This window comes from Lissotriton vulgaris, chromosome 5 (assembly GCF_964263255.1).
Source record: "Lissotriton vulgaris chromosome 5, aLisVul1.2, whole genome shotgun sequence".
NCBI lineage: Eukaryota > Metazoa > Chordata > Amphibia > Caudata > Salamandridae > Lissotriton > Lissotriton vulgaris.
Genome location: NC_141693.1, coordinates 2032108446 through 2032136296, shown reverse-complemented (window position 1 = coordinate 2032136296; position 27851 = coordinate 2032108446). Strand labels below are relative to the sequence as shown.

Genomic DNA, 27851 nt, shown 5'->3' with positions numbered 1-27851 from the left:
TTAGCTCTACCCTCAGGGGAGCTTGGGTGGGCTAGCTCTATCCTCAGGGGAGCTTGGGTGGGCTGACTCTAGCCTCAGGGGAGTTTGGGTGGGTTAGCTCTAGCCTCAAGGGAGCTTGGGTGGGTTGACTCTAGCCTCAAGGGAGCTTGGGTGGGGTAGCTCTAGCCTCAGGGGAGCTTGGGTGGGCTGACTCTAGCCTCAATGGAGTTTGGGTGGGTTAGCTCTAGCCTCAGGGGAGCTTGGGTGGGCTGGCTCTATCCTCAGGGGAGCTTGGGTGGGCTGACTCTAGCCTCAGGGGAGTTTGGGTGGGTTAGCTCTAGCCACAAGGGAGCTTGGGTGGGCTGGCTCTAGCTTCAAGGGAGCTTGGGTGGGCTGGCTCTAGCCTCTGGGGAGCTTGGGTGGACTAGCTGTTGGAACCATCACTCGCCGCATAAAACAATGTTCTGCAGTGCCTGGGACAAGACCTCTTGGTGTCGACAGAGCAGCCACCACCCCACCCACCCCCCAGTAGTGTTCTCTGCTCTAAGGGTGGGTCCGACACAGGAAGTGCTCCTTCGGGAGGGTGCCCAGATGTGCACAAGTATTGACTGACCCCAGAGGGCTCTCCCCCTCAACACGGGGCCAGCTTGAGCAGGGCGGCAGGGATCGAACACCGGGCACTTTGTTTCTGCCGGGGTGGTATCTAACCCCCTTAACGTGCAAAGGCTGCAGGAGCTAACCAGGGAAGTAACTCGAACCCCTGAGCACACTTCCCAAGAGTGTTCTTGAGTATTGTGCAGACTGGTTTCGAGTTCAGTTACTTGAATCCATGACACACATGATTAAGGTGCATGTCAGACAACATGCATTCCAGAGTAGCGCCCATAGAGAGTGGATATTTATTGGGAAAGTGTGGAGTGCATTACACACATACAAAAAAATGAGTGAGCAAGTCAATTTTTGAGTTCGTGTCTTTCTCCGTTTGGTGGATTCAAGCGCCGGAGTGGTAATTGGATATATATATATACATATATATATATATCTCAAAGCTCCTGCTTGGTTCGGTCGGTCAGTTGAGGAGCACTCACACACCGGCACAGGGTTTCAAGCATAGCCCCAATAAACAGTACAGGAACGCCTTCCAGTCGATCCCCTTTCACAGTCCTGACAACATTTTCGCCAACGCGTTTCGAGATAACACTCTTCTTCAAAGGCTAATGATGGCAGGAAATCAGCACCGCCCAGGTAAAGTCTCCATTTATGCGCCATGGCGCGCCCTCTGATGGGCTGATCTGTATGATGCTGCGCTGGGCATTATGGGAGTTGCAGTCTTGGGCAGAAATTTGAATGTCTGTAAGTGCTTCAATAGACTGTTAGTACATTAAAAGCTCACAGATGAGCCTCCGCTGGCATGCGTTCCTTTATCCAGTGACGATGTACCATGATAGGGGCTGTTGTATACACACCCCTGTGGCCCCCAGGTTCATGGTATGGTGCCCCTCAGTAGCCTGGGTGTCCGAGTATTTTCCTGGGATTTATGGAACTTTGTGGTGAATTTATGGAGGTGATCCGGTCTCCTAACTTGGACCGCCATTGACAGCTCGGTAGTTCTACAACCAGAACTTGTGAATTGATATATATATATATATACATACTGTAGAATGTTAGCATCTCATAACACTGTAGAATGTTAACTCCACGTAATACTGTAGAATGTTAGCTCCACATAATACTGTAGAATGTTAGCTCCTCATAATACTATAGAATGTTAGCTTTCATAATACTGTAGAATGTTAGCTCCTCATAATACTATAGAATGTTAGCTCCTCATAATACTATAGAATGTTAGCTTTCATAATACTCTAGAATGTTAGCTTTCATAATACTGTAGAATGTTAGCTCCTCATAATACTGTAGAATGTTAGCTACTCATAATACTATAGAATGTTAGCTCCTCATAATACTATAGAATGTTAGCTCCTCATAACACTATAGAATGTTAGCTCCTCATAATACTATAGAATGTTAGCTCCTCATAATACTGTAGAATGTTAGCTCCTCATAATACTATAGAATGTTAGCTCCTCATAACACTATAGAATGTTAGCTCCTCATAATACTATAGAATGTTAGCTCCTCATAATACTGTAGAATGTTAGCTCCTCATAATACTATAGAATTTTAGCTCCTCATAATACTGTAGAATGTTAGCTCCACATAATACTGTAGAATGTTAGCTCGTCATAATACTATAGAATGTTAGCTTTCATAATACTGTAGAATGTTAGCTCCTCATAATACTATAGAATGTTAGCTCCTCATAATATAATAGAATGTTAGCTCCTTATAATACTGTAGAATGTTAGCTCCTCATAATACTATAGAATGTTAGCTCCTCATAATACTATAGAATGTTAGCTTTCATAATACTCTAGAATGTTAGCTTTCATAATACTGTAGAATGTTAGCTCCTCATAATACTATAGAATGTTAGCTCCTCATAATATAATAGAATGTTAGCTCCTCATAATACTGTAGAATGTTAGCTCCTCATAATACTATAGAATGTTAGCTTTCATAATACTCTAGAATGTTAGCTCCTCATAACACTATAGAATGTTAGCTCCTCATAATACTATAGAATGTTAGCTCCTCATAATACTATAGAATTTTAGCTCCTCATAATACTGTATATTTTAGCTCCACATAATACTGTAGAATGTTAGCTCGTCATAATACTATAGAATGTTAGCTTTCATAATACTGTAGAATGTTAGCTCCTCATAATACTGTAGAATGTTAGCTCCTCATAATACTCTAGAATGTTAGCTTTCATAATACTCTAGAATGTTAGCTCCACATAATACTGTAGAATGTTAGCTCCTCATAATACTGTAGAATGTTAGCTCCTCATAATACTGTAGAATGTTAGCTTTCATAATACTCTAGAATGTTAGCTCCTCATAACACTATAGAATGTTAGCTCCTCATAATACTATAGAATGTTAGCTCCTCATAATACTATAGAATTTTAGCTCCTCATAATACTGTAGATTTTAGCTCCACATAATACTGTAGAATGTTAGCTCGTCATAATACTATAGAATGTTAGCTTTCATAATACTGTAGAATGTTAGCTCCTCATAATACTATAGAATGTTAGCTCCTCATAATATAATAGAATGTTAGCTCCTCATAATACTGTAGAATGTTAGCTCCTCATAATACTATAGAATGTTAGCTCCTCATAATACTATAGAATGTTAGCTTTCATAATACTCTAGAATGTTAGCTTTCATAATACTCTAGAATGTTAGCTCCTCATAATATAATAGAATGTTAGCTCCTCATAATACTGTAGAATGCTAGCTCCTCATAATACTGTAGAATGTTAGCTCCTCATAATACTATAGAATGTTAGCTTTCATAATACTCTAGAATGTTAGCTTTCATAATACTCTAGAATGTTAGCTCCACATAATACTGTAGAATGTTAGCTCCTCATAATACTCTAGAATGTTAGCTACTCCTAATACTATAGAATGTTAGCTCCTCATAATACTATAGAATGTTAGCTCCTCATAACACTATAGAATGTTAGCTCCTCATAATACTATAGAATGTTAGCTCCTCATAATACTGTAGAATGTTAGCTCCTCATAATACTATAGAATGTTAGCTCCTCATAATACTGTAGAATGTTAGCTCCACATAATACTGTAGAATGTTAGCTCCTCATAATACTATAGAATGTTAGCTCCTCATAATACAATAGAATGTTAGCTCCTCATAATACTCTAGAATGTTAGCTCCTCATAATACAGTAGAATGTTAGCTCCTCATAATACTCTAGAATGTTAGCTCCTCATAATACTCTAGAATGTTCGCTCCACATAATACTGTAGATTTTAGCTCCACAATACACTGTAGAATGTTAACTCTCCTGTTTTTCCTCCTTTGTTCTCTCCTGCTTTCCTCCTCCCTTGTTCTCTGGTGTCCTCCTCCCTTCTCATCTCATCTCATCCTTCCTTCTCCTGTCCCTTCATCTCCTTCTTCATTCTCCTGTCTCCTGGTTTCCTCCCTCCTTCACCTCTCCTGGTTTTCTCCTTCCTGCTCCTTTCCTGGTTTCCTCTGTCCTCCTCTCCTGGTTTTTTCCTCCCTTTTTAACTCCTCTTGTTTCCTACTCCCTACTCTCCTTGTTTCTTCCTCCCTTCTCCTCTGTCCTTCTCTTTCTCCTCTGGTTTCTTCCTCCCGTCTCCTCTCTCCTGTCTCCTGGTTTCTTTCTCCCTGCTCCTCTCCTCTTGTTTCCTCCACCCTTTTCCTCTCCTCTGGCTCCTCCTCCCTCGTTCTCTCTCCTGGTTTCGACCTTCTTTCTTCTCTCTCCTGGTTTCCTCCTTCCTTCTCCTCTCTTCCGGTTTCCTCCTCCCTTCTCCTCTCCTGATTTTCACTCCAATTTTCCTCTGGTTTTCTTCTTTCTTTTCACCTCTCTTGGTTTCCTCCTACCTTTTCACCTGGTGTCCACCTAACTTCTTCTCTGGTTTCCTCCTTCCTTCTCCTCTCTCCTGGTTTCCTCCTTCCTTCTCCTCTCTCCTGGTTTCCTCCTTCCTTCTCCTCTCTTCTGGTTTCTTCCTCCCTTCTCCTCTCCTGATTTTCACTCCTCTTTTCCTCTGGTTTTCTTCTTTCTTTTCACCTCTCTTGGTTCCTCCTACCTTTTCACCTGGTGTCCACCTAACTTCTTCTCTGGTTTCATCCTCCCTTCTCCTCTCTTCTGGTTTCCTCTTCCTTTTTCCTCTCCTTGTTTCCTCCACCCTTCTCCTCTGGTTTCCTCCTCCCTTCTTCTCTGGTTTCCTCCTTCTTTCTCCTCTCCTGTTCCCCCTTTACTTCTACTATCTTGGTTTCCACCTCCCTTCTACTCTGGCTTCCTCCTACCTTCTTACTTCCTGGTTTCCTCCTCCCTTCTCCTCTCTCATCTGGTTTCCTCCTGCCTTCTTCCTTGGTTTCCTCCTTCATTCTCCTCTTTCCTGGTTTCCTCCGTCCTTCTCCTCTCTCCTGGTTTCCTCCTTCCTTCTCCTCTCTCCTGGTTTCCTCCTCTCTTCTTCCTTGGTTTCCTCCTTTCTTCTCCTCTCTCCTGGTTTCTTCCTTCTCCTCTCTCCTGCTTTCCTCCTTCCTTTTCCTCTCTCCTGGTTTCCTCCTGCCTTCTTCCTTGCATTCCTCCTTCCTTCTCCTCTTTCCTGGTTTCCTCCGTCCTTCTCCTCTCTCTTGGTTTCCTCCTTTCTTCTCCTCTCTCCTGCTTTCCTCCTTCCTTCTCCTCTCTCCTGGTTGCCTCCTCCCTTCTTCCTTGCTTTCCTCCTTCCTTCTCCTCTCTCCTGGTTTCCTCCTCCCTTCTCCTCTCTCATCTGGTTTCCTCCTCCCTTCTTCCTTGCTTTCCTCCTTCCTTCTCCTCTCTCCTGGTTTCCTCCTCCCTTCTCCTCTCTCATCTGGTTTCCTCCTGCCTTCTTCCTTGGTTTCCTCCTTTCTTTTCCTCTCTCCTGGTTTCCTCCTCCCTTCTTCCTTGCTTTCCTCCTTCCTTCTGCTCTCTCCTGGTTTCCTCCTTCCTTCTCCTCTCTCCTGGTTTCCTCCTGCCTTCTTCCTTGGTTTCCTCCTTCCTTCTCTTTCCTGGTTTCTTCCTCCATTCTCCTCTCTCCTGGTTTCCTCCTCCCTTCTTCCTTGCTTTCCTCCTTTCTTTTCCTCTCTCCTGGTTTCCTCCTCGCTTCTTCCTTGCTTTCCTCTTTCCTTCTCCTCTCTCCTGGTTTCCTCCTTCCTTCTCCTCTCTCCTGGTTTCCTCCTCCCTTCTTCCTTGGTTTCCTCCTTCCTTCTGCTCTCTCCTGGTTTTCTCCTTCCTTCTCCTCTCTCCTGGTTTCCTCCTTCCTTCTCCTCTCTCCTGGTTTCCTCCTCCCTTCTTCCTTGCTTTCCCTCTTCCTTCTCCTCTCTCTTGGATTCCTCCTTCCTTCTCCTCTCTCCTGCTTTCCTCCTTCCTTCTCCTCTCGCCTGCTTTCCACCTTCCTTCTCCTCTCTCCTGGTTTCCACCTCCCTTCTTCCTTGCTTTCCTCCTTCCTTCTCCTCTCTCCTGCTTTCCTCCTTCCTTCTCCTCTCTCCTGGTTTCCACCTCCCTTCTTCCTTGCTTTCCTCCTTCCTTCTCCTCTCTCCTGGTTTCCTCCTTCCTTCTCCTCTCTCCTGCTTTCCTCCTTCCTTCTCCTCTCTCCTGGATTCCTCCTTCCTTCTCCTCTCTCCTGGTTTCCTCCTTCCTTCTCCTCTCGCCTGCTTTCCTCCTTCCTTCTCCTCTCTCCTGCTTTCCTCCTTCCTTCTCCTCTCTCCTGGTTTCCACCTCCCTTCTTCCTTGCTTTCCTCCTTCCTTCTCCTCTCTCCTGGTTTCCTCCTTCCTTCTCCTCTCTCCTGGTTTCATCCTCCCTTCTTCCTTGGTTTCCTCCTTCCTTCTCCTCTCTCCTGGTTTCCACCTCCCTTCTTCCTTGGTTTCCTCCTTCCTTCGCCTCTCTCCTGGTTTCCTCCTTCCTTCTCCTCTCTCCTGGTTTCCTCCTTCCTTTTCCTCTCTCCTGGTTTCCTCCTCCCTTCTTCCTTGGTTTCCTCCTTCCTTCTCCTCTTTCCTGGTTTCCTCCTTCCTTCTCCTCTCTCCTGGTTTCCTCATTCCTTCTCCTCTCTCCTGGTTTCCTCCTTCCTTCTCCTCTCTCCTGGTTTCCACCTCCCTTCTTCCTTGGTTTCCTCCTTCCTTCGCCTCTCTCCTGGTTTCCTCCTTCCTTCTCCTCTCTCCTGGTTTCCTCCTTCCTTTTCCTCTCTCCTGGTTTCCTCCTCCCTTCTTCCTTGGTTTCCTCCTTCCTTCTCCTCTTTCCTGGTTTCCTCCTTCCTTTTCATCTCTCCTGGTTTCCTCCTCCCTTCTTCCTTGGTTTCCTCCTTCCTTCTGCTCTCTCCTGGTTTCCTCCTTCCTTCTCCTCTCTCCTGGTTTCCTCCTCCCTTCTTCCTTGCTTTCCTCCTTCCTTCTCCTCTCTCCTGCTGCTTTCCTCCTTCCTTCTCCTCTCTCCTGGTTTCCACCTCCCTTCTTCCTTGGTTTCCTCCTTCCTTCTCCTCTCTCCTGGTTTCCACCTCCCTTCTTCCTTGCTTTCCTCCTTCCTTCTCCTCTCTCCTGGTTTCCTCCTTCCTTCTCCTCTCTCCTGGATTCCTCCTTCCTTCTCCTCTCTCCTGGTTTCCTCCTTCCTTCTCCTCTCGCCTGCTTTCCTCCTTCCTTCTCCTCTCTCCTGCTTTCCTCCTTCCTTCTCCTCTCTCCTGGTTTCCACCTCCCTTCTTCCTTGCTTTCCTCCTCCCTTCTCCTCTCTCCTGGTTTCCTCCTTCCTTCTCCTCTCTCCTGGTTTCATCCTCCCTTCTTCCTTGGTTTCCTCCTTCCTTCTCCTCTCTCCTGGTTTCATCCTCCCTTCTTCCTTGGTTTCCTCCTTCCTTCTCCTCTCTCCTGGTTTCCACCTCCCTTCTTCCTTGGTTTCCTCCTTCCTTCGCCTCTCTCCTGGTTTCCTCCTTCCTTCTCCTCTCTCCTGGTTTCCACCTCCCTTCTTCCTTGGTTTCCTCCTTCCTTCGCCTCTCTCCTGGTTTCCTCCTTCCTTCTCCTCTCTCCTGGTTTCATCCTCCCTTCTTCCTTGGTTTCCTCCTTCCTTTTCCTCTCTCCTGGTTTCCTCCTCCCTTCTTCCTTGGTTTCCTCCTTCCTTCTCCTCTCTCCTGGTTTCCCCCTTCCTTCTCCTCTCTCCTGGTTTCCTCCTTCCTTCTCCTCTCTCCTGGTTTCCCCCTTCCTTCTCCTCTCTCCTGGTTTCCTCCTTCCTTCTCCTCTCTCCTGGTTTCCCCCTTCCTTCTCCTCTCTCCTGGTTTCCTCCTTCCTTCTCCTCTCTCCTGGTTTCCTCCTTCCTTCTCCTCTTTCCTCCTTCCTTCTCCTCTCTCCTGGTTTCCTCCTTCCTTCTCCTCTCTCCTGGTTTCCCCCTTCCTTCTCCTCTCTCCTGGTTTCCTCCTTCCTTCTCCTCTCTCCTGGTTTCCTCCTTCCTTCTCCTCTCTCCTGGTTTCCCCCTTCCTTCTTCTCCTCTCTCCTGGTTTCCTCCTTCCTTCTCCTCTCTCCTGGTTTCCCCCTTCCTTCTCATCTCTCCTGGTTTCCTCCTTCCTTCTCCTCTCTCCTGGTTTCCTCCTTCCTTCTCCTCTCTCCTGGTTTCCCCCTTCCTTCTCCTCTCTCCTGGTTTCCTCCTTCCTTCTCCTCTCTCCTGGTTTCCTCCTTCCTTCTCCTCTCTCCTGGTTTCCTCCTTCCTTCTCCTCTCTCCTGGTTTCCTCCTTCCTTTTCCTCTCTCCTGGTTTCCTCCTCCCTTCTTCCTTGGTTTCCTCCTTCCTTCTCCTCTTTCCTGGTTTCCTCCTTCCTTCTCCTCTCTCCTGGTTTCCTCATTCCTTCTCCTCTCTCCTGGTTTCCTCCTTCCTTCTCCTCTCTCCTGGTTTCCTCCTTCCTTTTCATCTCTCCTGGTTTCCTCCTCCCTTCTTCCTTGGTTTCCTCCTTCCTTCTGCTCTCTCCTGGTTTCCTCCTTCCTTCTCCTCTCTCCTGGTTTCCTCCTCCCTTCTTCCTTGCTTTCCTCCTTCCTTCTCCCCTCTCCTGGTTTCCACCTCCCTTCTTCCTTGCTTTCCTCCTTCCTTCTCCTCTCTCCTGGTTTCCACCTCCCTTCTTCCTTGGTTTCCTCCTTCCTTCTCCTCTCTCCTGGTTTCCACCTCCCTTCTTCCTTGCTTTCCTCCTTCCTTCTCCTCTCTCCTGGTTTCCTCCTTCCTTCTCCTCTCTCCTGCTTTCCTCCTTCCTTCTCCTCTCTCCTGGATTCCTCCTTCCTTCTCCTCTCTCCTGGTTTCCTCCTTCCTTCTCCTCTCGCCTGCTTTCCTCCTTCCTTCTCCTCTCTCCTGCTTTCCTCCTTCCTTCTCCTCTCTCCTGGTTTCCACCTCCCTTCTTCCTTGCTTTCCTCCTTCCTTCTCCTCTCTCCTGGTTTCCTCCTTCCTTCTCCTCTCTCCTGGTTTCATCCTCCCTTCTTCCTTGGTTTCCTCCTTCCTTCTCCTCTCTCCTGGTTTCCACCTCCCTTCTTCCTTGGTTTCCTCCTTCCTTCGCCTCTCTCCTGGTTTCCTCCTTCCTTCTCCTCTCTCCTGGTTTCCTCCTTCCTTTTCCTCTCTCCTGGTTTCCTCCTCCCTTCTTCCTTGGTTTCCTCCTTCCTTCTCCTCTCTCCTGGTTTCCCCCTTCCTTCTCCTCTCTCCTGGTTTCCTCCTTCCTTCTCCTCTCTCCTGGTTTCCTCCTTCCTTCTCCTCTCTCCTGGTTTCCTCCTTCCTTCTCCTCTCTCCTGGTTTCCTCCTTCCTTCTCCTCTCTCCTGGTTTCCCCCTTCCTTCTTCTCTCTCCTGGTTTCCTCCTTCCTTCTTCTCTCTCCTGGTTTCCTCCTTCCTTCTCCTCTCTCCTGGTTTCCCCCTTCCTTCTCCTCTCTCCTGGTTTCCTCCTTCCTTCTCCTCTCTCCTGGTTTCATCCTCCCTTCTTCCTTGGTTTCCTCCTTCCTTTTCCTCTCTCCTGGTTTCCACCTCCCTTCTTCCTTGGTTTCCTCCTTCCTTCGCCTCTCTCCTGGTTTCCTCCTTCCTTCTCCTCTCTCCTGGTTTCCTCCTTCCTTCTCCTCTCTCCTGGTTTCCTCCTCCCTTCTTCCTTGGTTTCCTCCTTCCTTCTCCTCTCTCCTGGTTTCCTCCTCCCTTCTTCCTTGGTTTCCTCCTTCCTTCTCCTCTCTCCTGGTTTCCCCCTTCCTTCTCCTCTCTCCTGGTTTCCCCCTTCCTTCTCCTCTCTCCTGGTTTCCTCCTTCCTTCTCCTCTCTCCTGGTTTCCTCCTTCCTTCTCCTCTCTCCTGGTTTCCCCCTTCCTTCTCCCCTCTCCTGGTTTCCTCCTTCCTTCTCCTCTCTCCTGGTTTCCCCCTTCCTTCTCCTCTCTCCTGGTTTCCTCCTTCCTTCTCCTCTCTCCTGGTTTCCTCCTTCCTTCTCCTCTCTCCTGGTTTCCCCCTTCCTTCTCCTCTCTCCTGGTTTCCTCCTTCCTTCTCCTCTCTCCTGGTTTCCTCCTTCCTTCTCCTCTCTCCTGGTTTCCTCCTCCCTACCCTACTGTTCTCAGAGAGAAGTCCCGCTCTTGGCTGAGCACCGGTTGGTTCACAATGGGGATAGCAATGGATCTTTGTGATCAGGTTCATGTTTACGGAATGGTCCCCCCAAACTACTGCAGGTAAGTCACACTCTATTTTAATTGCTTCTGTTGTAAATAGTCTCCCCCCTCCCCCCGCTCCTCCCGATTTCTCTCCCTGCCCCACTAAAGGAAGAAGGCATTTTTGGGCCATAAACATGATTATGACTGATAATACCTTCATTTAGGCCTGCTAGGAATTCACAATAGGAATGTTGGTGGGTGTGAAGGGTTCACTTCTGCATATTTGTCCACAATGAGTTCAGAGAACTGTGCAATAGCAAGTCCCAAGGGAAATGGTGAGAACAGTGCATGGGACCCCAGTAAGTATATGAAGACCAAAGAACATGTCTGCGAAGACCAAAAACATGTCTGCGAAGACCAAAAACATGTCTGTGAAGACCAAAGAACATGTCTGCGAAGACCAAAAACATGTCTGCGAAGACCAAAAACATGTCTGTGAAGACCAAAGAACATGTCTGCGAAGACCAAAAACATGTCTGCGAAGACCAAAAACATGTCTGTGAAGACCAAAGAACATGTCTGCGAAGACCAAAAACATGTCTGCGAAGACCAAAAACATGTCTGTGAAGACCAAAGAACATGTCTGCGAAGACCAAAAACATGTCTGTGAAGACCAAAAACATGTATGTTTGTGGACATTCACAATCTTTGACCAACCCTTCTCTACACAGAAGTGGTTGGAGACGGACGCCAGCGAATGGCTCGTTAGCACCCTTAAAGGATGTAAGAGGGGTGGGCTTTCTCCTAAGTTGGAGGGGACTTGAAGGAAGGGGTTTCTCCACAAGGAACATGTTTTCTCTGTGGAGAAAAACTTAGAAAGAAATGTGGAAATCCTTACTTATGCCTACTACCCCTCCTAGGTCATCGGCCATCAACCAGGCCTCTCCGCCGCCTCTGTCCTGGGTTTTCTTTCAATTTGACTCCAATTGAAACCCGTCACCGTGCGGTCAGCCTTGAAGCCTTGACGCCAGGTGTCTCTTGGCCTTTCTCTTTTCCTTTCCCTTGAGAGTTCCGGGTCAGGACTTCCCTGGTGGTGTTTGACGCGGGCTTGTGGAGGGTGCGACTTATCCAGCCCCAGCCAATTTTCCTGATTTCTTCATGAGCAGGGCGTTGGAAAGTCGGCCGCTATAGTCGCTGTTGCTGATGGTGTTTTGCCAGTGGAGTTGGAGGGTTTCCTTCAGACAGGGGCTGATGAAAGTCTATCTTTGTTGGTGGTGGTCTCCGTTCCCCTCCGAGTTTCTGCTCCATACAGAAGGATTGAGTTGACGCTGGTGTTCAAAAGCCTGACCCTCAGGCCGCACTATCTTCAGGGTGGCGGCCGCACGGCACTGGCCGTTATCATTTATTTGGGGCACTCGCTGACACAGTGTACCCAAATACATTATAAAGCTGCAGCCTTGCGTGCCCCCCCCTCAGCCGCCTTCAGCTGAGCCTCAGATTGAAATCATCTGCCTCTTCTTGCGCGCTCGCCATTGGCTCTGCCGTCTGCCCGTCACGGATGCTCCTCCTTGAAAGGTGGCGGTGTTGTTTGACCGTGCCCGATCCTGGGTAGTGCGGGGTGATGGAGCTCTGCCATCTGGTCTCACTGCTCGCCCGGTGTCTCTGCCAGGGAGGTAAGTGTGCGGTGGCTTTGTCCAGCGCGCACTGCTTATACAACCACCTCTAGGCGCTGAGCGGGGAAGGTGTGTGCATGGCTCTGGACAGCACCGGCGTGAGTCCGAGCCTTTCTGAAGGCAGGTGGGGTGGACATATGAAAGGTCTCACAGAGCAGTCTGAAACCTTGGCAGCTACGGTGCTTTCTCTGTTATGTGTAGAGCGAGTGGGTTACAGGCTCTGGCCGGGCCTTGGACACAAGGACAAACCGGCACAGTAACAGGGGCAGTGCTTTGAATGGGCCTGCACTTCAAAATACTCTTCTCAGTAATGGAACTTTTGTTTCGCAGTTTTGTAGCAGTACAGAGGTGTTAAAAGTACTACAATGTTCCTTATATATTGAGCAGTTTTTGGGCAACACACAGTGCCAAGTAAACTCTGGCGATTCATTTACCTGCCGGAGAGAGATGGGAGGTTCATCCAGTGGCAGGTTTCATTTGTGTGAGGTAGCGCAGGTGGTTAATATCAAGCTGCCAGGTATTCGCATTGCAAATGTGACGTTTCCATTGATGCAGTGACTTATGAAAGACATTCCATAGCGACATGTGACACTTCAAAAACATGTTATACTGTGTTAAAATAATGAGTTGCACATTCATTGTGCTTTAAGTCATAGGATGGGACATCGTAGCACTTTAAAAACAGAAGTCGTTAACCACCAATCCTTACCCACCACCACCGGGAATCTATTCCTTTACTGTCTGGTTACACTCATCTGTAGTGACTGAATTAATCAATTAAATATCATAAGGCAAACAAATGCATTTCCTACCGATTACTTTAACTTGGATTTATCTTTAAACATACAGTGTGCCTTTAGTTTATACGCTGTTACCTGAAGGTGAAGACAATCGAGACTTGGGACAGAATAAACCTATTTTGTCCTTCCAGCTTTGTCTTTAACTTACTGCCCCAACTGCAGAACTCAAGTTGTCTAGTGCTCAGGTGCATTGGGCTCACCTATAGTATCCTGAAGCGGCTGCCAGGGGAAGCGTGGTCAAACCCAGTGTGGTGGACGGGCCTGCAGACATTGCCGAGGTCATGGACGGGGCAGACAGGGGACAAGGGTCCTGCACAAGCGGTGATATTGTGAGTGAGATGTCACAAACGGGATGTTAATGTTAATGTTAACTACAGCTTATATAGCGCCGAATCACCAACAGGTCTCTAGGCGCTATTTAACAGAAGGAAACAATAATGGTGAAACAGCAGGAAGATACCTAGATCCAAGGTGTTAGGCAGTGTTTAAGACTTCCCTGAACAGGAATGTTTTAAAAGACTTCCTGAAGCGCAATAGATTGGTTTCCTTACGGAGAGACTCCGGGAGTTTATTCCAAATCTGAGGAACCATCACTGAAAAAGATCTGCCACCCTTCGTTGCTAATTTATAGCGGGGACAAGACAACAGTCGGGTGTTAGAAGACCTTAGTGATCGTCTGGGTTTATATATCCCAAGGCGGTCATTTATGCACGCAGGTGCCTGGCCATAGACAGCCTTATGAGCAATGCATAGGCTCTTAAACGCCACATGTTGTTTTATGGGGAGCCAATGTAGCTTACGCAACAGCGGGGATGCCTGAGTCCGTCTGGGTAGCCTGAAAATCAGCCTGGCTGCGTCATTCAAGACAACTTGCAACCTGTTGATCAAAGTTTTGGGCAACCCCAAATACAGGGCATTCCCGTAGTCTAGTCTTCAAATTATGGTGGCGGAGACAATGGTACGAAGCGTGGAAAAGCAGAGAAGGGGGACTAGCTTACGTAACTGTCTAATTAAATTAGTACAGGTCCCAACCACAGATGAAATCTGACGAGCCATTGACAGCTCGTGATCAATATTTATACCTAGACTTTTTACCTTCAGACAAGGTTTCGGGGTAGGGCCAAGGTCTTGAGGCCAAAACAAATCGCTCCAGGGAGAGGCTGCAGTTGAAACCACCAAGACCCCAGTCTTGTCTGGATTGATTTTCAACGAGTTTGCTGTCATCCAGCTCACTGTGTGTCTAAGAATCGTTTGGGCATGGGTCTGTGCACAAGCCGTATTATCGATACTCAGTAGCAACTGAGTGTCGTCGGCGTAGTTAGAAGTTTTACAGCCCATGCTCACCAAAGAGTTGATTAAGGGCTGCAGATAAAGATTGAAAAGGAGTGGGGACAAAGCAGATCCCTGGGGGACTCCACACTTCAGGGCACCCTAACCTGATATACAGTCCCCCAGTTGAATCCTTTGAGTTCTCCCAGAAAGAAAGGATTTTAGCCATTTATAGGCTGTGTCTTTTATCCCAAAAGTGGCCAGTCTGTCCAAAAGTAGGGTATGGCTGACAGTATCGAATGCGGCTGACAGATCTAATAATATCAGGGCACTCGGCTTTTTACTGTCAGCCATACCTCTGAGCTCATCTAGCACTGAAAGCATCACTAATTCAGTGCTATGGTGTGCCCGGAAACCTGCTTGCCGCTCATGGAGTAGATGGTGCGACTCCAGGAATGCTGAGAGAGAGCTCAGAACATGCTGTTCCAAAATTTTGAACAGAAAAGGCAGCTGGGATATAGGTCTATAATTTTTTAAGTTAGTGGGATCATCCCCTGGCTTTAGGGGCCTAACTCGTGCTTCTTTGAAACTAGAGGGGAGCTGGCCAATATCTAATGATTTATTCAGTATGGAGATAAGATGATTCTCTAAAGTAGGGAGCGCCAGACGAAAGATGGTAGGAGGACATGGGTCTGCAGGCGAGCCTGACTTAGTTCGATTCATAAGTTGACCTAAGGCTGTGGAGTCAATCAAAGGAAATTTAAGGATGGTGTACTCAGAAGAGGGGGTTTGAGAATGGGAGGAAGAAGATAGGTAGAACTGATGTAAGTTTTGAGTTTCCTTCTGCTTTTCCTTCCGCGGCGTACCCAGGTGGGGTCAGTCCGCTCTAGGCGGCACTATTTTGGGGACGCGGGCTGTCTAGCCCTGGGCCGTGTCATGTATGTGCATGTAACTTGCATGATCAAGGTAACTATTAGCGGCGATACTACGTGTCTCTCGGACCTCTTTCATGTGCTCGCTGTCCTTTTTCCCCAGCACCCCCCAGGGGGGCGGCAATCTGAGGGATAGGCCCGGGCACCACAAGCTCTAGCGACGTTTCTGCCGACAAGCGGGGTGTGTCTTTGACCTTCAGCTCTGAAACCTGTGGCCTAAACTTCACTAAAGGCAGAGTTCATGTCAAGGCTCCCCCAAACGGAGGAGTGGGGTCCCCCCTGGTCTACTGGTGGTCCTCACAGGTGGCACCCTGACGGGTGTCAACCTCCTACCATGGCCCTGGGGTCTGGATTCTTGCAAAGTCCTCTAGGTTCCACACATCTGCACCTATGTATGTGTGTCTGTATGTATGTATGTATATGGTATTATCTTTAGCTCAAGCCTAGCCAAGGCTAGCGGAGGACTGTGCAGGGTCAAAGACCAGCATAAGGTCAGTGAGTGAGAGGAGATGGGATGGTCTTGGCCGGTCTGACGCTCACCAAGCACTTGACCGTGCAGCCGTTTGGCCCCAGAGTACAGTCCCTCACTCTGGATAGATCACCACAGGTGGTGTTTCCCTTCACAGATGGCACGGCCGGTGTCACACAGAGCTCCCCTGCTGACACTGTGCCACGGCTCCAAGGAGACCAATGCTCCCTGGAAGTTCCAGGACACTTTGGCCTCAGTCCCAGTCAGACTCTCACCAATCGCTCACCTGGAGGCATGATCAGACATCCTGACGCAAGCCAGCCCCCAAGGTCCCCTCATCCTTCCAAACCCTGTCCTGGGGACATTAACTGAGAGCTCTATATGGGCTGCACTCAACAGCACGAGCTTTCCCAAAGATGCAACGGATCTACGTGCGCCCTTTGTGCAAACACTGTCTCAGGAGCCCCAGCAGTCCTTTTAACCCTGGGGGACTCTCCTCGTGCATGCTCTCCTTTCCTCTCTTCTGTCACTCTCACTGCCCCCTGCTGTCTCTGTAGGAGCTCATTGCCTCCATCCCACCTCTAAACATGCGATGAGAGAGCTCCTCCTTTCACCCAGTCCCCCAGGAGAGCCCAGGCTGGCAACATGGCGTCCTCACTCTCCCTCGCTGGCCCCACATCCCACACAGGGGTCTCAGGGGACTCTGGGACTCCTCCGGGGTCAAGGGGGGTCCACAGGAGCCATCAATGGCTCTCATTGGGGCTACGCAGGGGTAGGCCACGGTGCAGAAGAAACAGAGTCAAGAAATTGTAGTGTAGCGGTCTAGTCCTTGCGGGCGCGTGATCACACGACACGCAAGGACGAGATCGCAAGACGATGTGCGCATGCGCGGGAAGCGCAGTGCCCATGTGCGAGCGATCGGAGCGCGATGCATTAAGACGCCCGGCGCTCCTTTGTGCGATTTCACCTTATAAATAAATAATAACGTTCCTTAAGGATCCACAGTGTCTGCCTCATCATTTGGGCGATCCACCAACATTACAGTGGCGACGAGAGTTGGGATTTCCCACAAGAAGCCCAAACTGCTTCCTAAGAAGAAAAAAAAGGCACACAGTGGAACAACAGGCATTGGAAGACCACTGCATGTACCGGTCAAGGGACAAAGGAAAAGAAGCACGGTGGCAGTGAATTGCAGGAGGAGCGTGGCAGAGGCGCAAGGAAACGAGACGCTCCCACCACGTGCACCAGGGCCAGGAACGGAGGCAAACAAGGACGGGAAGCACGGTAGGAGGGTAGCTACACCCCACTGAGGCCCTGGTGGAACGGGGACAGAGCAGAGAAGGGGGAGAAGGAGAACCCCGACCCAACACGGCACAAGGCGGGAACACAAGCGCACCAGGTAGCCCTAGAAATCAAGTAGGGGAACCGGAAGAACAGGCCAGGATGAGCACACAAGCCTCTTCCCTTACGACGCCGATTCCATTTCTGCCCAAACCAGGTGAACCCCAGATGAAATGGGAAGACTGGAGGGAATATTTCAAGAACTATCTAGAAGCTTTAGAAGATGAAAACGGAGAACCCTTCCCCAGTGCGAGGAGAAGAAGGATACTCTTACATAATCTAGGTCCGGAAGGGATAAGAGTGTTCACGAACCTAGTGCCCACGCCTACACCAGCAGCTGATGATGATGTCTTCCGGCATGCCGTAGAAGATCTAGATAATCACCACCGTGGTACAGAGCAGGAATATCGCCGCAAAAATATCGCCTAACATAAATATCGCCGCAAAAATATCTACAGGAAGAAATATCGATGACAAAAATATCGTCTGACCAAAATATCGACAGACAGGTAAGTAATATCGTTAACATTAATATAGTTGTAATAAATATCGTTTACAAAAACATAGTTTACAATAATATCGTTTTTTAAATAATTATAAGTAATGTAGTGTTTTTAATGATTATTTTTAGTCAAAGTACTATTTTTAGTAGTATATTATTATTTAATAATGTATTTTCAGTTGAATTTAGTATTAATAGTTCCGTAGCGGGTTGTGGGTTTATAGGGGAGTAGGGTGGGAAGTAATTTAAATATAATGAAATAATACATTAATTAATGTTTTAAATGAATATAAATAGTGTAATAAATAATAGTTAATTAATTTCAATTAGTTAATTGAATAATAATTATGTAATTAATTATGTTAATTTTTTAATTATTTTTAGGTGTGTGTACAGGATTTTTTTAGTGAAAATGTTTTTGGGTAAAGGGGTATTTTTAGTGTTCAGGGTCAGTTTTCAGTTTTTGGGTAAAGGGGTATTTTTAGGGTTCAGGGTCAGTTTTCAGTTTTAGGGTAAAGGGGTATTTTTAGGGTTCAGGGTCAGTTTTCAGTTTTTGGGTAAAGGGGTATTTTTAGGGTTCAGGGTCAGTTTTCAGTTTTTGGGTAAAGGGGTATTTTTAGGGTTCAGGGTCAGTTTTCAGTTTTTGGGTAAAGGGGTATTTTTAGGGTTCAGGGTCAGTTTTTAGTTTTTGGGTAAAGGGGTATTTTTAGGGTTCAGAGTCAGTTTTCAGTTTTTGGGTAAAGGGGTATTTTTAGGGTTCAGGGTCAGTTTTCAGTTTTTGGGTAAAGGGGTATTTTTAGGGTTCAGGGTCAGTTTTCAGTTTTTGGGTAAAGGGGTATTTTTAGGGTTCAGGGTCAGTTTTTAGTTTTTGGGTAAAGGGGTATTTTTAGGGTTCAGGGTCAGTTTTTAGTTTTTGGGTAAAGGGGTTTTTTTTGGGTTCAGGGTCAGTTTTCAGTTTTTGGGTAAAGGGGTTTTTAAATATAATGAAATAATAGATTAATTAATGTTTTAAATAAATATAAATAGTGTAATAAATAATAGTTAATTAATTTTAATTAGTTAATTGAATAATAATTATGTCATTAATTATGTTAATTTTTTAATTAATTTTAGGTGTGTGTACAGGATTTTTTTAGTGAAAATGTTTTTGGGTAAAGGGGTATTTTTAGGGTTCAGGGTCAGTTTTGGGTTTTTGGGTAAAGGGGTATTTTAATTATATATATGTATTATTGTTGTTATATAAAGTAATGTGTAAAATTAATTTATATGTCCACATTTATTAAGTTTATAATTAAAAAGTGTAGTAAATTTGTTTGAAATAGTTAAAAAATAAAAGTAATGTAATGTATTTTGTTAATAGTACTTATATTTATTTATTATTTAATGTAATTTTAATTATTTTAAAAAGTCGATATTTTTTACATCTATATTAATTACAACGATATTTTGGAGTCGATATTTATGTACTTACCTGTTTAAGTATAGGGTGTCGATATTTTTGTAAACGATATTTTTGCAACGATATTTATGTCAGCTATATTTTTGTTATCGATATTTTAACACCCTACCCACTACCGTCCCGTGGTGTGCGTCTCCATTGATCGTTTTAACTTCCAGCAGACGAAGCAAGAAGCGGGAGAATCCATTGATGACTACGTCGCAGCGTTGAGAAGGTTGGCGATTACATGCAAGTACGGGACACTCCAACACAACTTCATAAAGGACCAAATCGTGATGCACACCACCAATAAGATGGTCCAGGATAAGTTGTGGGCGCATGGAGAGGCGACGCTAAAAGAAGTAATAGCAATGGTAAAGAAAGCGGAACTGTCGAAGCGATGCGCTGACGCTGCAAAAAGGGAGAACATCCAGAGACCTATGGTGAACAAGGTGGACGATGCGGAGCATTCAGGATGGAACAGAATGACGGCCGGGGATAATAAAGGAACCAACAGATGGTCGGGAAAATCAGGTCAAACATGGAAACCATCTACGGAAAGCAAAGCCACGTGTTACTCGTGTGGAAGTGCGAACCACCCGGCCCAAGATAAACGTTGCCCAGCATTCCGGGCGAAATGCATGTTCTGTGGCCTGATAGGTCACTATGAGAAGGTATGTCGCAGGAAGGGCAAGAAGAGGATCGTGAAGTATGTGGCACAAGACCGGCCAGAAGGAGAAGAAGAAGAACTGGAAGAAGAAGACCTGGTGCTGTGCATTGAGGAGCAAGTGCTGGGAATAAAAAACAAGCGCTAGAGTAAACCACGGTCCGACATGCTGATAGGAGGAGTGAAGATCAGGATTGCGATAGACTCAGGATCCCCATACACCATAGTCCAAAGATCTGTATGGGAGGAAGAGTTCAGACCCAGCCTAGGCCCCAACTTGGAACCACCAGACATTCCACCGGTCTCATATACTGATACCCCGATCCCCATGGTGGGCTACCGGATCCTGAAGTTTGAATTTAGGGGAAGAACGGCAGACTGCAAACTGTATGTAGCAGAGAAAGTCCCATTGGTGTTGGGATGGAGAGATCAAGGAGACCAAGGGATAAAACTGGACCCGGGAGGCAGTGAGCAAGTATTGCTGACGGACAGTGAGTGCTGGCCGAATCTGAAGAAAGTGAAGAGAGAATTCCCGAAGGTATTCGGAGGAATTCATGCACAAAATCCTGCTCAAAGAAAACTCCCGACCTGTGTCCCACAAGGTCCGGAACGTGCCCATAGCGGCAAGGGAAGCGGTGCAACAAGAATTACGCAGACTGGAAGAACAAGGGATAATTGAGCCCATAGACAGTTCGGAATGGCTATCTCCCTTGGTCGTGACACGAAAACCCAACGGCAAGGTGCGTTGTGTGTGGACCTGCAAGAGCTAAATAAATGCCTGATAGTGGAGAAATTCCCGTTGCCCAGGATTGAAGAAATGCTGGCCAAAACAAGGGGAGTGAAGTGGTTCTCCACCATTGACCTCGCATCCACCTATCATCAGATAGACTTGCATCCGCCTAGCCAAAAATTCACGTCCTTCATAACACCATTTGGATGCTATCAATTTCGCAGAATGCCCTTCGCGCTGGCATCGGCTGCAGCAGTGTTCTAAAAGCTGATGCACCGGCTGTTCAAGGATGTAGACGGCATCCAATATTTCCAGAACGACATCTTAGTGATGGGAAAGGACCGTGAAGACCACGACAGGAAACTGAACAAAGTACTGAGCGTGCTACAGGAGAAGGGCCTGACAGCTGAATGGAACAAATGTCGACTGAGAATGAGATCTGTCACCCACCTAGGTCATGAGATTGGAGGACATGGGATCACCCCTGAGAGGGAGAACGTGAAGGCAATCTGTGATGCCAGAGCCCTCGTCAGCAAGGAGAAGTGAGATCCTTCCTAGGGATGGCCGAATACTATAGTAAATTCGTTCAGCACTTTGCAACAAAAACGCATCAATTGAGGCAGCTCATAAGAGACAAGACGGCGCTCCACTGGGATGAAGAAGCACAGAGGGAATTCGAAGTGTTAAAGAAAGACATAAGCCAGGCGGTGCCTTTGCATGGACATGATCCTCTTGGGTACTTACCACTGATGCCAGCTAAAAGGGGCTTGGGGCAGTTCTCGCACAAGAGAGAGAAGATGGTACCGTGGAGACCCTCAGCTTTGCATCCAGAGCGTTATCCCCCACAGAACAAAAGTTCAGTGTGATTGAGAAGGAAATGCTGGCGGTGGTATGGGCCATGGGGAAGTTCAGGCAGTTCCTGTGGGGCACGAGATTTCATCTGCAAATGGACCACAAACCGCTGGTCAAGGTACTCACCTTGAGTGGACATGCAACTGCCACCCCACGCATAGCCAAGATGACGCTGAAGCTGCTGGCGTATAGGTATGATGTAGAGTACATACTGGGGACACGCAACAAAGTGGCTGACTACCTCAGTCGAGCCTCGGCCATGGAGGAGGCGCCAAATTCGTCGGTGGAGGATGAAGAGATGATAGCTGTGATGGAGGACTCAGAAAGAGTCATCAGCAGGCAAGAATGGGCGCAGGCGTACGAAGAGGACGAAGACATCAAGGAGGTCAACGAATGCCTGCTTGGTGGTTGGCCAGAGAAAAGGAGGTTGAAGGAAGTTCTCCGTAAATTCTACGAAGCAAGGGAAGAACTATTGATGAGTGACTCCGGAATCCTCTTATATCGAGGTGACAAAGTGGTGCCCCCCACAAGACTGATCCCGCTCCTGCTGCGCCAGCTACATGAAGGACATCCCGGCATCGTGAAAACCAAACTGCGAGTGAAGCAAATGTATTGGTGGCCGGGACTGGACAGTCAAGTAGAAAGGCACGTGAGGGACTGTGACCAGTGCCAAGGAGTAGACAAAATATTGAAGCCATTGAGACCCGCGTTGGGAAGGTTCGACCAACCGCACAACCCTTGGGAAGATGTATCGGTTGACATTCTGGGACCAGTGTTGGATAGCCAAGGTATGCCACAATACTTATGTGTTTTGGTGGACAAATATTCTAAGTGGCCAGAAATACATGTGCAGACAGAGATGGACACTGACACTATCATCAAGTTTCTCACCTCAGTGTTCCTGAGAGAAGGGATCCCGAGGACGATCCTCAGTGACAATGGTCCGCAGTTCACATCTGAGAAGTGGTACAAGTATGCAGAAAGGAATGGAATCAAAATGAAGCACACTTCAGTGTACCACCCTTCGAGCAACGGACAGGTGGAGAGATTTAATCGAGTCCTCGTGGGATCCATACAAGCTGCCATCATGAAGGGCAAGGATTGGGAGAAGGAAATCCAAAGCATGATGTGGGCGTACAGGATTACCCCCACCTCTACAGGATACAGCCCCTTCCAGATCCTAAGAGGCAGGCACCCGTTCACGAAGGACAATGTGGTCTGGAGGGAGAAGACCGTCACCAGCAAATGGTCACCTGCCCTAGTCCAGCACAATCTCGAAAGGGCCCAAAAAGTATATACTGAGCACTATACCAGGAGAAGAAATGTGAAAGAAGCGGCTTTGGAAAAAGGGGAATGGGTGAGAGTCAAGTTGGCTGTGCTAAAAAGGAAAGGTGAAAGCAAGTACAGCTCGCCCAAGCAAGTGGAGGAAGTATATGACAGGGCTGCGTTGCTTAGTGATGGAAATGTGTGGTCCCAAGACCGCATGGCTAAATGAAACAAGATTCTACAGTGGCCTGAGGAAAAAGAGGAAGGCCAACAAGATCTAGGACTGAGTAGCAGAGAGGAGAGAATAACGGAAGAAGGCGAAGGCCAAGTGGAAGGACATTTGCATGTAGAGGGAGAAGATCTGTAAGCTCCGAGGGTAGAGGAAGAGAGAGTCGAAAAGGACTTGACACCCCAGAGAAATGAACGGAGTCAAGTGAGGAGTGGAATGTTGAGCCCGGTGGGGGATGGTGTCCGAGAAGCCTCTACCCCGGTAAGACGTACACGTGCAGGGAGAGCGGTGGTCACACCCGCTCGTTTCAGAGACTTTGAAATGGGGGTATGTTGAAACAGTGGACTTATAGCATGTTTTATGTTTGTGTATAAAAAAGGGAGATATGTAGTGTAGCGGTCTAGTCCTTGCGGGCGCGTGATGACGCGACACGCAAGGACGAGATCACGAGACGATGTGCGCAGAAAGCGCAGTGCGCATGTGCGAGCGATCGGAGCGCGATGCCGTGAGACGCCCGGCGCTCCTTTGTGCGATTTCACCTTATAAATATATAATAACGTTCCTTAAGGATCCACAGTGTCTGCCTCATCATTTGGGCGATCCACCAACATTACAGAAATGCATGATTTACTGCACACGTTGAATTATTAAAACATTTTCAGCCCCAGAATAAAACCAAGCACTGCTGGAGAGCCTAAACATGGCGCTGTATATTGAAAGAAGTCCAGTAATCCAGGGAAGATCAAGTAAGATGTTTGTTAAGATCAAGAGCCCCACCAGGGGGCAGCCTTCGTGCTGCTCAGCCCAGTCTCCAACTGACTCTCTCACTCACCCAGCATTCCACAGCATCCCCACACACCAACATTCCAGGCATCCCCACACACCAACATTCCAGGCATCCCCATACACCAATCGCACACACCAACATTCCACAGCATCACCACACACCAACATTCCACAACATCCCCACACACCAACCCCACACACCAACATTCCAGGCATCCCCACACACCAACATTCCAGGCATCCCCACACACCAACATTCCAGGCATCCACATACACCAATCGCACACACCAACATTCCACAGCATCACCGCACACCAACATTCCGCAACATCCCCACACACCAACCCCACACACTAAGCATGGGCGGAAAATCCGTTTCGCTCGCGGATTTTGCGGATTTTCGGGAAATTCGCAATCCGCGAGATTCGCGAATCTCCCGCAAAATCCGCAAATCCGCGAGCAGCGGATTTTGCTCGCACTGCTCGCACTGTTCGCGTGAGTTCGCGGCTTCCCAGTACAACTTCGCGCCCCGCGAATAAGTGCTAAATTGCAGAAATACGATCTTAGCAAAACTGAAACTACTTACCAGGTTCAAAAGTTCAGGCTCATCATTAGTAGCCATTTCCTGTAGTGCTTCCTGAGGGGCCCCTCCAGAGTTCAGTTGCCAGTTGCAACTATTATGTGACCCTGCTCTGAACCTCAGAATAGTTACACATATGCCACAAAGGTCCTGAATTACAGCTAAGGGAGACAAGCAGGAGCCAGGCTGGAAGTTAAAATCCATTAATCAGCCCCTAATACATTATTGTCAGTTGGGGCAGGGCAGGTGTTGTAACTAATTTTGCAACAATGAAAGCACTTAGCAAGTGCAAAAGATCACTAATCAGGGCGCACTAAGGAAGCAGGTGCCAGCTAAAAAAATATTCTGTGACACATTAATCAGCCCCAAATTAATTCAGGTCACTTGAGGCAGGGAAGGTGTGCTTTGCTTTGCCGAAAATAATGTACTCTGGACAACCAGAGGGTGTGGTGATGAAACAGAGGGTGGCATGGGTGGGCCAGAGGGTGGCATGAGTAGTCAGAGAGTGGCAGTGGTGACAGAGAGTGGCAGTGATGAAGAAGAGTGTCCCAAACAGGCTGGACACGTAGAAACAACAAGTTCGCAAAACTTGCGACCCGACAGGTAAGTTCGCAAATTGCGAAATTGTAAAAACCCTCGCGAACTGGCAGAAACAAGGGCGAACACAAAAAAAAAAAAATCCGCAAATTCGCGGGAATTCGTTGATTTTGCGGATTGCGAGTTCGCAAATCCGCAAAATTCGCGAACGCGAGATTCGCAAAATTCGCCCATGCTTACCACACACCAACATTCCACAGCATCACCACATGCCAATATTCCACCGCATCACTACACGCCAACATTCCACAGCATCACCACGCACCAACATTCCACAGAGTCACCACACGCCAACATTCCACAGCATCACCACACACCAACATTCCACAACATCCCCACACACCAACATTCCACAGCATCACCACACACCAATATTCCACAACATCCCCACACACCAACCCCACACACCAACATTCCAAAGCATCACCACATGCCAACATTCCACCGCATCACTACACGCTAACATTCCACAGCATCACCACGCACCAACATTCCACAGAATCACCACACGCCAATATTCCTCAGCATCACCATGCACCAACATTCCACAACATCCCCACACACTAACATTCCACAGCATCCCCATGCACCAACATTCCACAGCATCACCACATGCCAACATTCCACCGCATCACCACACGCCAACATTCCACAGCATCACCACGTGCCAACATTCCACAGCATCACCACACGCCAACATTCCACAGCATCACCACCACCTACATTCTTCATCCCAGTGACACTGGCTGAGCAGCAGGTATAACAGACTCGTGTGCTCTGTCCAAGACTTGGCCCTTGGTGGAACCCCCGACTTGGATGGGGGAGTCATGCTTCTTCTGACCCACCCTCAGGTAGCCTTCCTAACTAGACTCCTTGTCCCCTCCAAGTGAAAAAGTGCCCTCTAGTGCCTTTGTTTTCCTACTGCAGGTGTTGTGTGCAGTGTCTTTACATCTCAGGTTTGCGTGTGTGGCAGAGCGGGAGACTGAGGCAACGCTGAACAGAACTGATAATCAGGGGTGGAGGGGGCGGCCATTTTGGTGACTGTGCTTTGAGTACTTTTGAGTTTATTGCTTTCTCTTGAGGTCGCAGACCTGAAGTCTGTACACTTGATCGACTTGCTGAGCCGGCCTGTTGTGCACTCTTGAGAGCCCACACATGGCTCAGGACACTCACACTGTTGCTTTGTTCTCCTACAGCCGGCGTGTGGCGTTCCGCAAAGTGGCGTACCACTACTATGAACCCAAAGGCCCCGATGAGTGCACCACCTACCTCCAGAATGAACGGAGCCGGCGGGGCAGCCACCACCGCTTCATCACAGAGAAGCTTGTCTTTGCGCACTGGGCCAGCATCTACAACATCACCTTCTCGCATCCACGCTGGTTTCAAGATCATTGACAGGGGTCCACAACTACTTCCACCTGGAGCCGTGCTCCACCAGGTCCTTCCAGCACAGACCACCTCCACGGCCCTTCTGAGCGAAGACCACCTCTACTGGCCCTTGGGAGCGAGGACCACCTCCACCGGCCCTTCCAGCACAGACCACCTCCACTGGCCGTTCCAGCACAGACCACCTCCACTGGCCCTATCGAGCCTCGGCCATCTCAACTGGTCCAGGACCAGCTCCATCAATCCTTTCCAGCCAAGTCCCCCTCTATCAGGAACCTCCAGTCATGAGCCTCTCCCAGAGACCTTTGAAACCTAATCCGGCTCCTTCCACCCGTAACAGCTCGGTCTCCCTCTTCTACACAACCAGACACTTTGCGTTAGCCCACATCAGCTCCAAAGTTCCACCATGACCAACTTCCAGAACTTCTTCAACCCAGAACTGTTTCCATGAGCTCTTCCAGCTGGGACCTTCCATCACTTTCCTCCCACGGCAGGCTCCATCATGGCGCCCGACGTGGCGACACTCCTCCCAGAGGCAGCTGGAGGTCATGCAGCGCTCCCAGAGGCACCTAGCGCTGCGACACTCCTCCCAGAGGCGGCTGGAGGTCATGGGCGCATTGGAAGGAGCCCTACAGCCAACTTATCCTTCACACTCTTCACTTTGAGGGCGTTATGTTGTAATCTGAGCACCTGGTGCCGCCACCGCTTCCCAGGTAGCAGCGCTGTGCAACACCTTGAAGTGCAGCTCAGCGACGCAGCGCTGGGCAGCGCCTTGAAGTGCAGCTCAGCAACGCAGCGCTGTGCAGCGCCTTGAAGTGATCCAACAGCGACCGGCACAGCGATGCCGGGGACTCAGTCCTCTCACTCTCCGGACCGCTAACCGTGGAATGTACTTTATTCACTTTGCTATAGATTTCTTGGTGGGGATTACCACATGGGGGTCCTAGCAGCCCACAACATGGCCGTATTTATGGGCGTGTCTACCTCGTGTGCGGTGACAGTGTATGTGTGTTTGTGATCTCACGAGGGCTGCAAATAAAGACTTTGGTGTCAGCTGGCCTGTGGCAAGCACAACCCATGATCCATGTCTGTAAATGTTTGTGTTCTCACTTTAGTCCTGTAACTGCTTCCTGTGTGAGAGTTCAGCCTTCCCTGTTGGGCGTGGCCTATGTGTGTGGCAGAGGAAGGAGTCCCCTTTCACTCTGAGGCACATCCTGTGGTGGGTGCTTCACTTCCCCTCTTGTTGGGGAGAGAGAGAATGCCAGAGAGGTGGCAGCCTCCATTTGTTCTCGAGCCTCTTGCAAAATATGGAGGCCTCTTTGTCAAACCATTCATGCATCAAGCAGCAGAACCCCTTCAAGACAGCATTGATATACCTAAGGAGAGTCCCAAAATCCCTGAGCCCAGCTGTGAGCCTGGAAGCATGTATACCAGCATGCCTCTAATGTCACCCTGGGTGTACTCAAAATATACTTAGATAACAGAGAAAGGCCCGTCTATGTCCCTGTCAAAGCCCTTTTAAATTTAGAAAAGTTTGGTTAACAAACAAGTTTTTAAGGGCTGAGGATGAATTTTACATCCAGAATAAAGATTTGACCTTAAGCTGCTCATTCACTTCTGATACGTTCCGTGGCGGTGCCCCCCACCCAGAGCCGCAGGGATCGACCATCAGCCCCCCTGACTTCAAGGACTAAAGGCCCAGTTCAATCAATCAATCAATCAAAGACATTTCTAGAGCGCACTACATACCTGTAGGGTCTCAAGGCGCTGGGGGTGGGGGGTGGGGTGCCGCTACTGCTCGAACAGCCAGGTCTTCAGCTTCTTCCTGAAGGAGAGGTGGTCTTGGGTCAGGCGCAGGTCGGTCGGGAGGGAGTTCCAGGTCTTGGCGGCCAGGTTGGAGAAGGACCTTCCTCCTGTTGTCGCTCTTCGGATGCGGGGGGCGGCGGCGAGGGCGTGGTTGGCTGATCGGAGGTGGCGTTTGGGAGCGTAGAAGTTGATTCGGTTGTTGAGGTAGCTCGGGCCTTGGTCGTGTAGGGCTTTGTGTGCGTGGGTGAGGAGGCGGAAGGTTATTCTTTTGTTGACGGGTAGCCAATGCAGGTCTCTCAGATGTCCGGAGATGTGGCTGGTTCGTGGGATGTCGAGGATGAG

At 48.3% G+C, this 27851-nt stretch overlaps 1 protein-coding gene across 5 annotated transcripts in view; it reads left to right on the top strand.

The window, feature by feature from the left end:
- Positions 1–26784, top strand: part of ST6GALNAC6 (ST6 N-acetylgalactosaminide alpha-2,6-sialyltransferase 6) — a 78680-nt gene extending 51896 nt beyond the window's left edge. For 2 of the 5 annotated variants that reach the window (XM_086924942.1, XM_086924943.1), the window contains exons 6-7: positions 10157–10264; positions 25514–26784. In XM_086924942.1, the coding sequence (XP_086781068.1) occupies positions 10157–10264; positions 25514–25712 (307 nt within the window). In that variant the 3' untranslated portion in view covers positions 25713–26784. The remainder of the gene's footprint in view (positions 1–10156; positions 10265–25513) is intronic. The other 3 variants (XM_086924944.1, XM_086924945.1, XR_015296129.1) reach the window with 2 other exon arrangements.
- The last annotated feature ends 1067 nt before the right edge of the window (positions 26785–27851 follow it).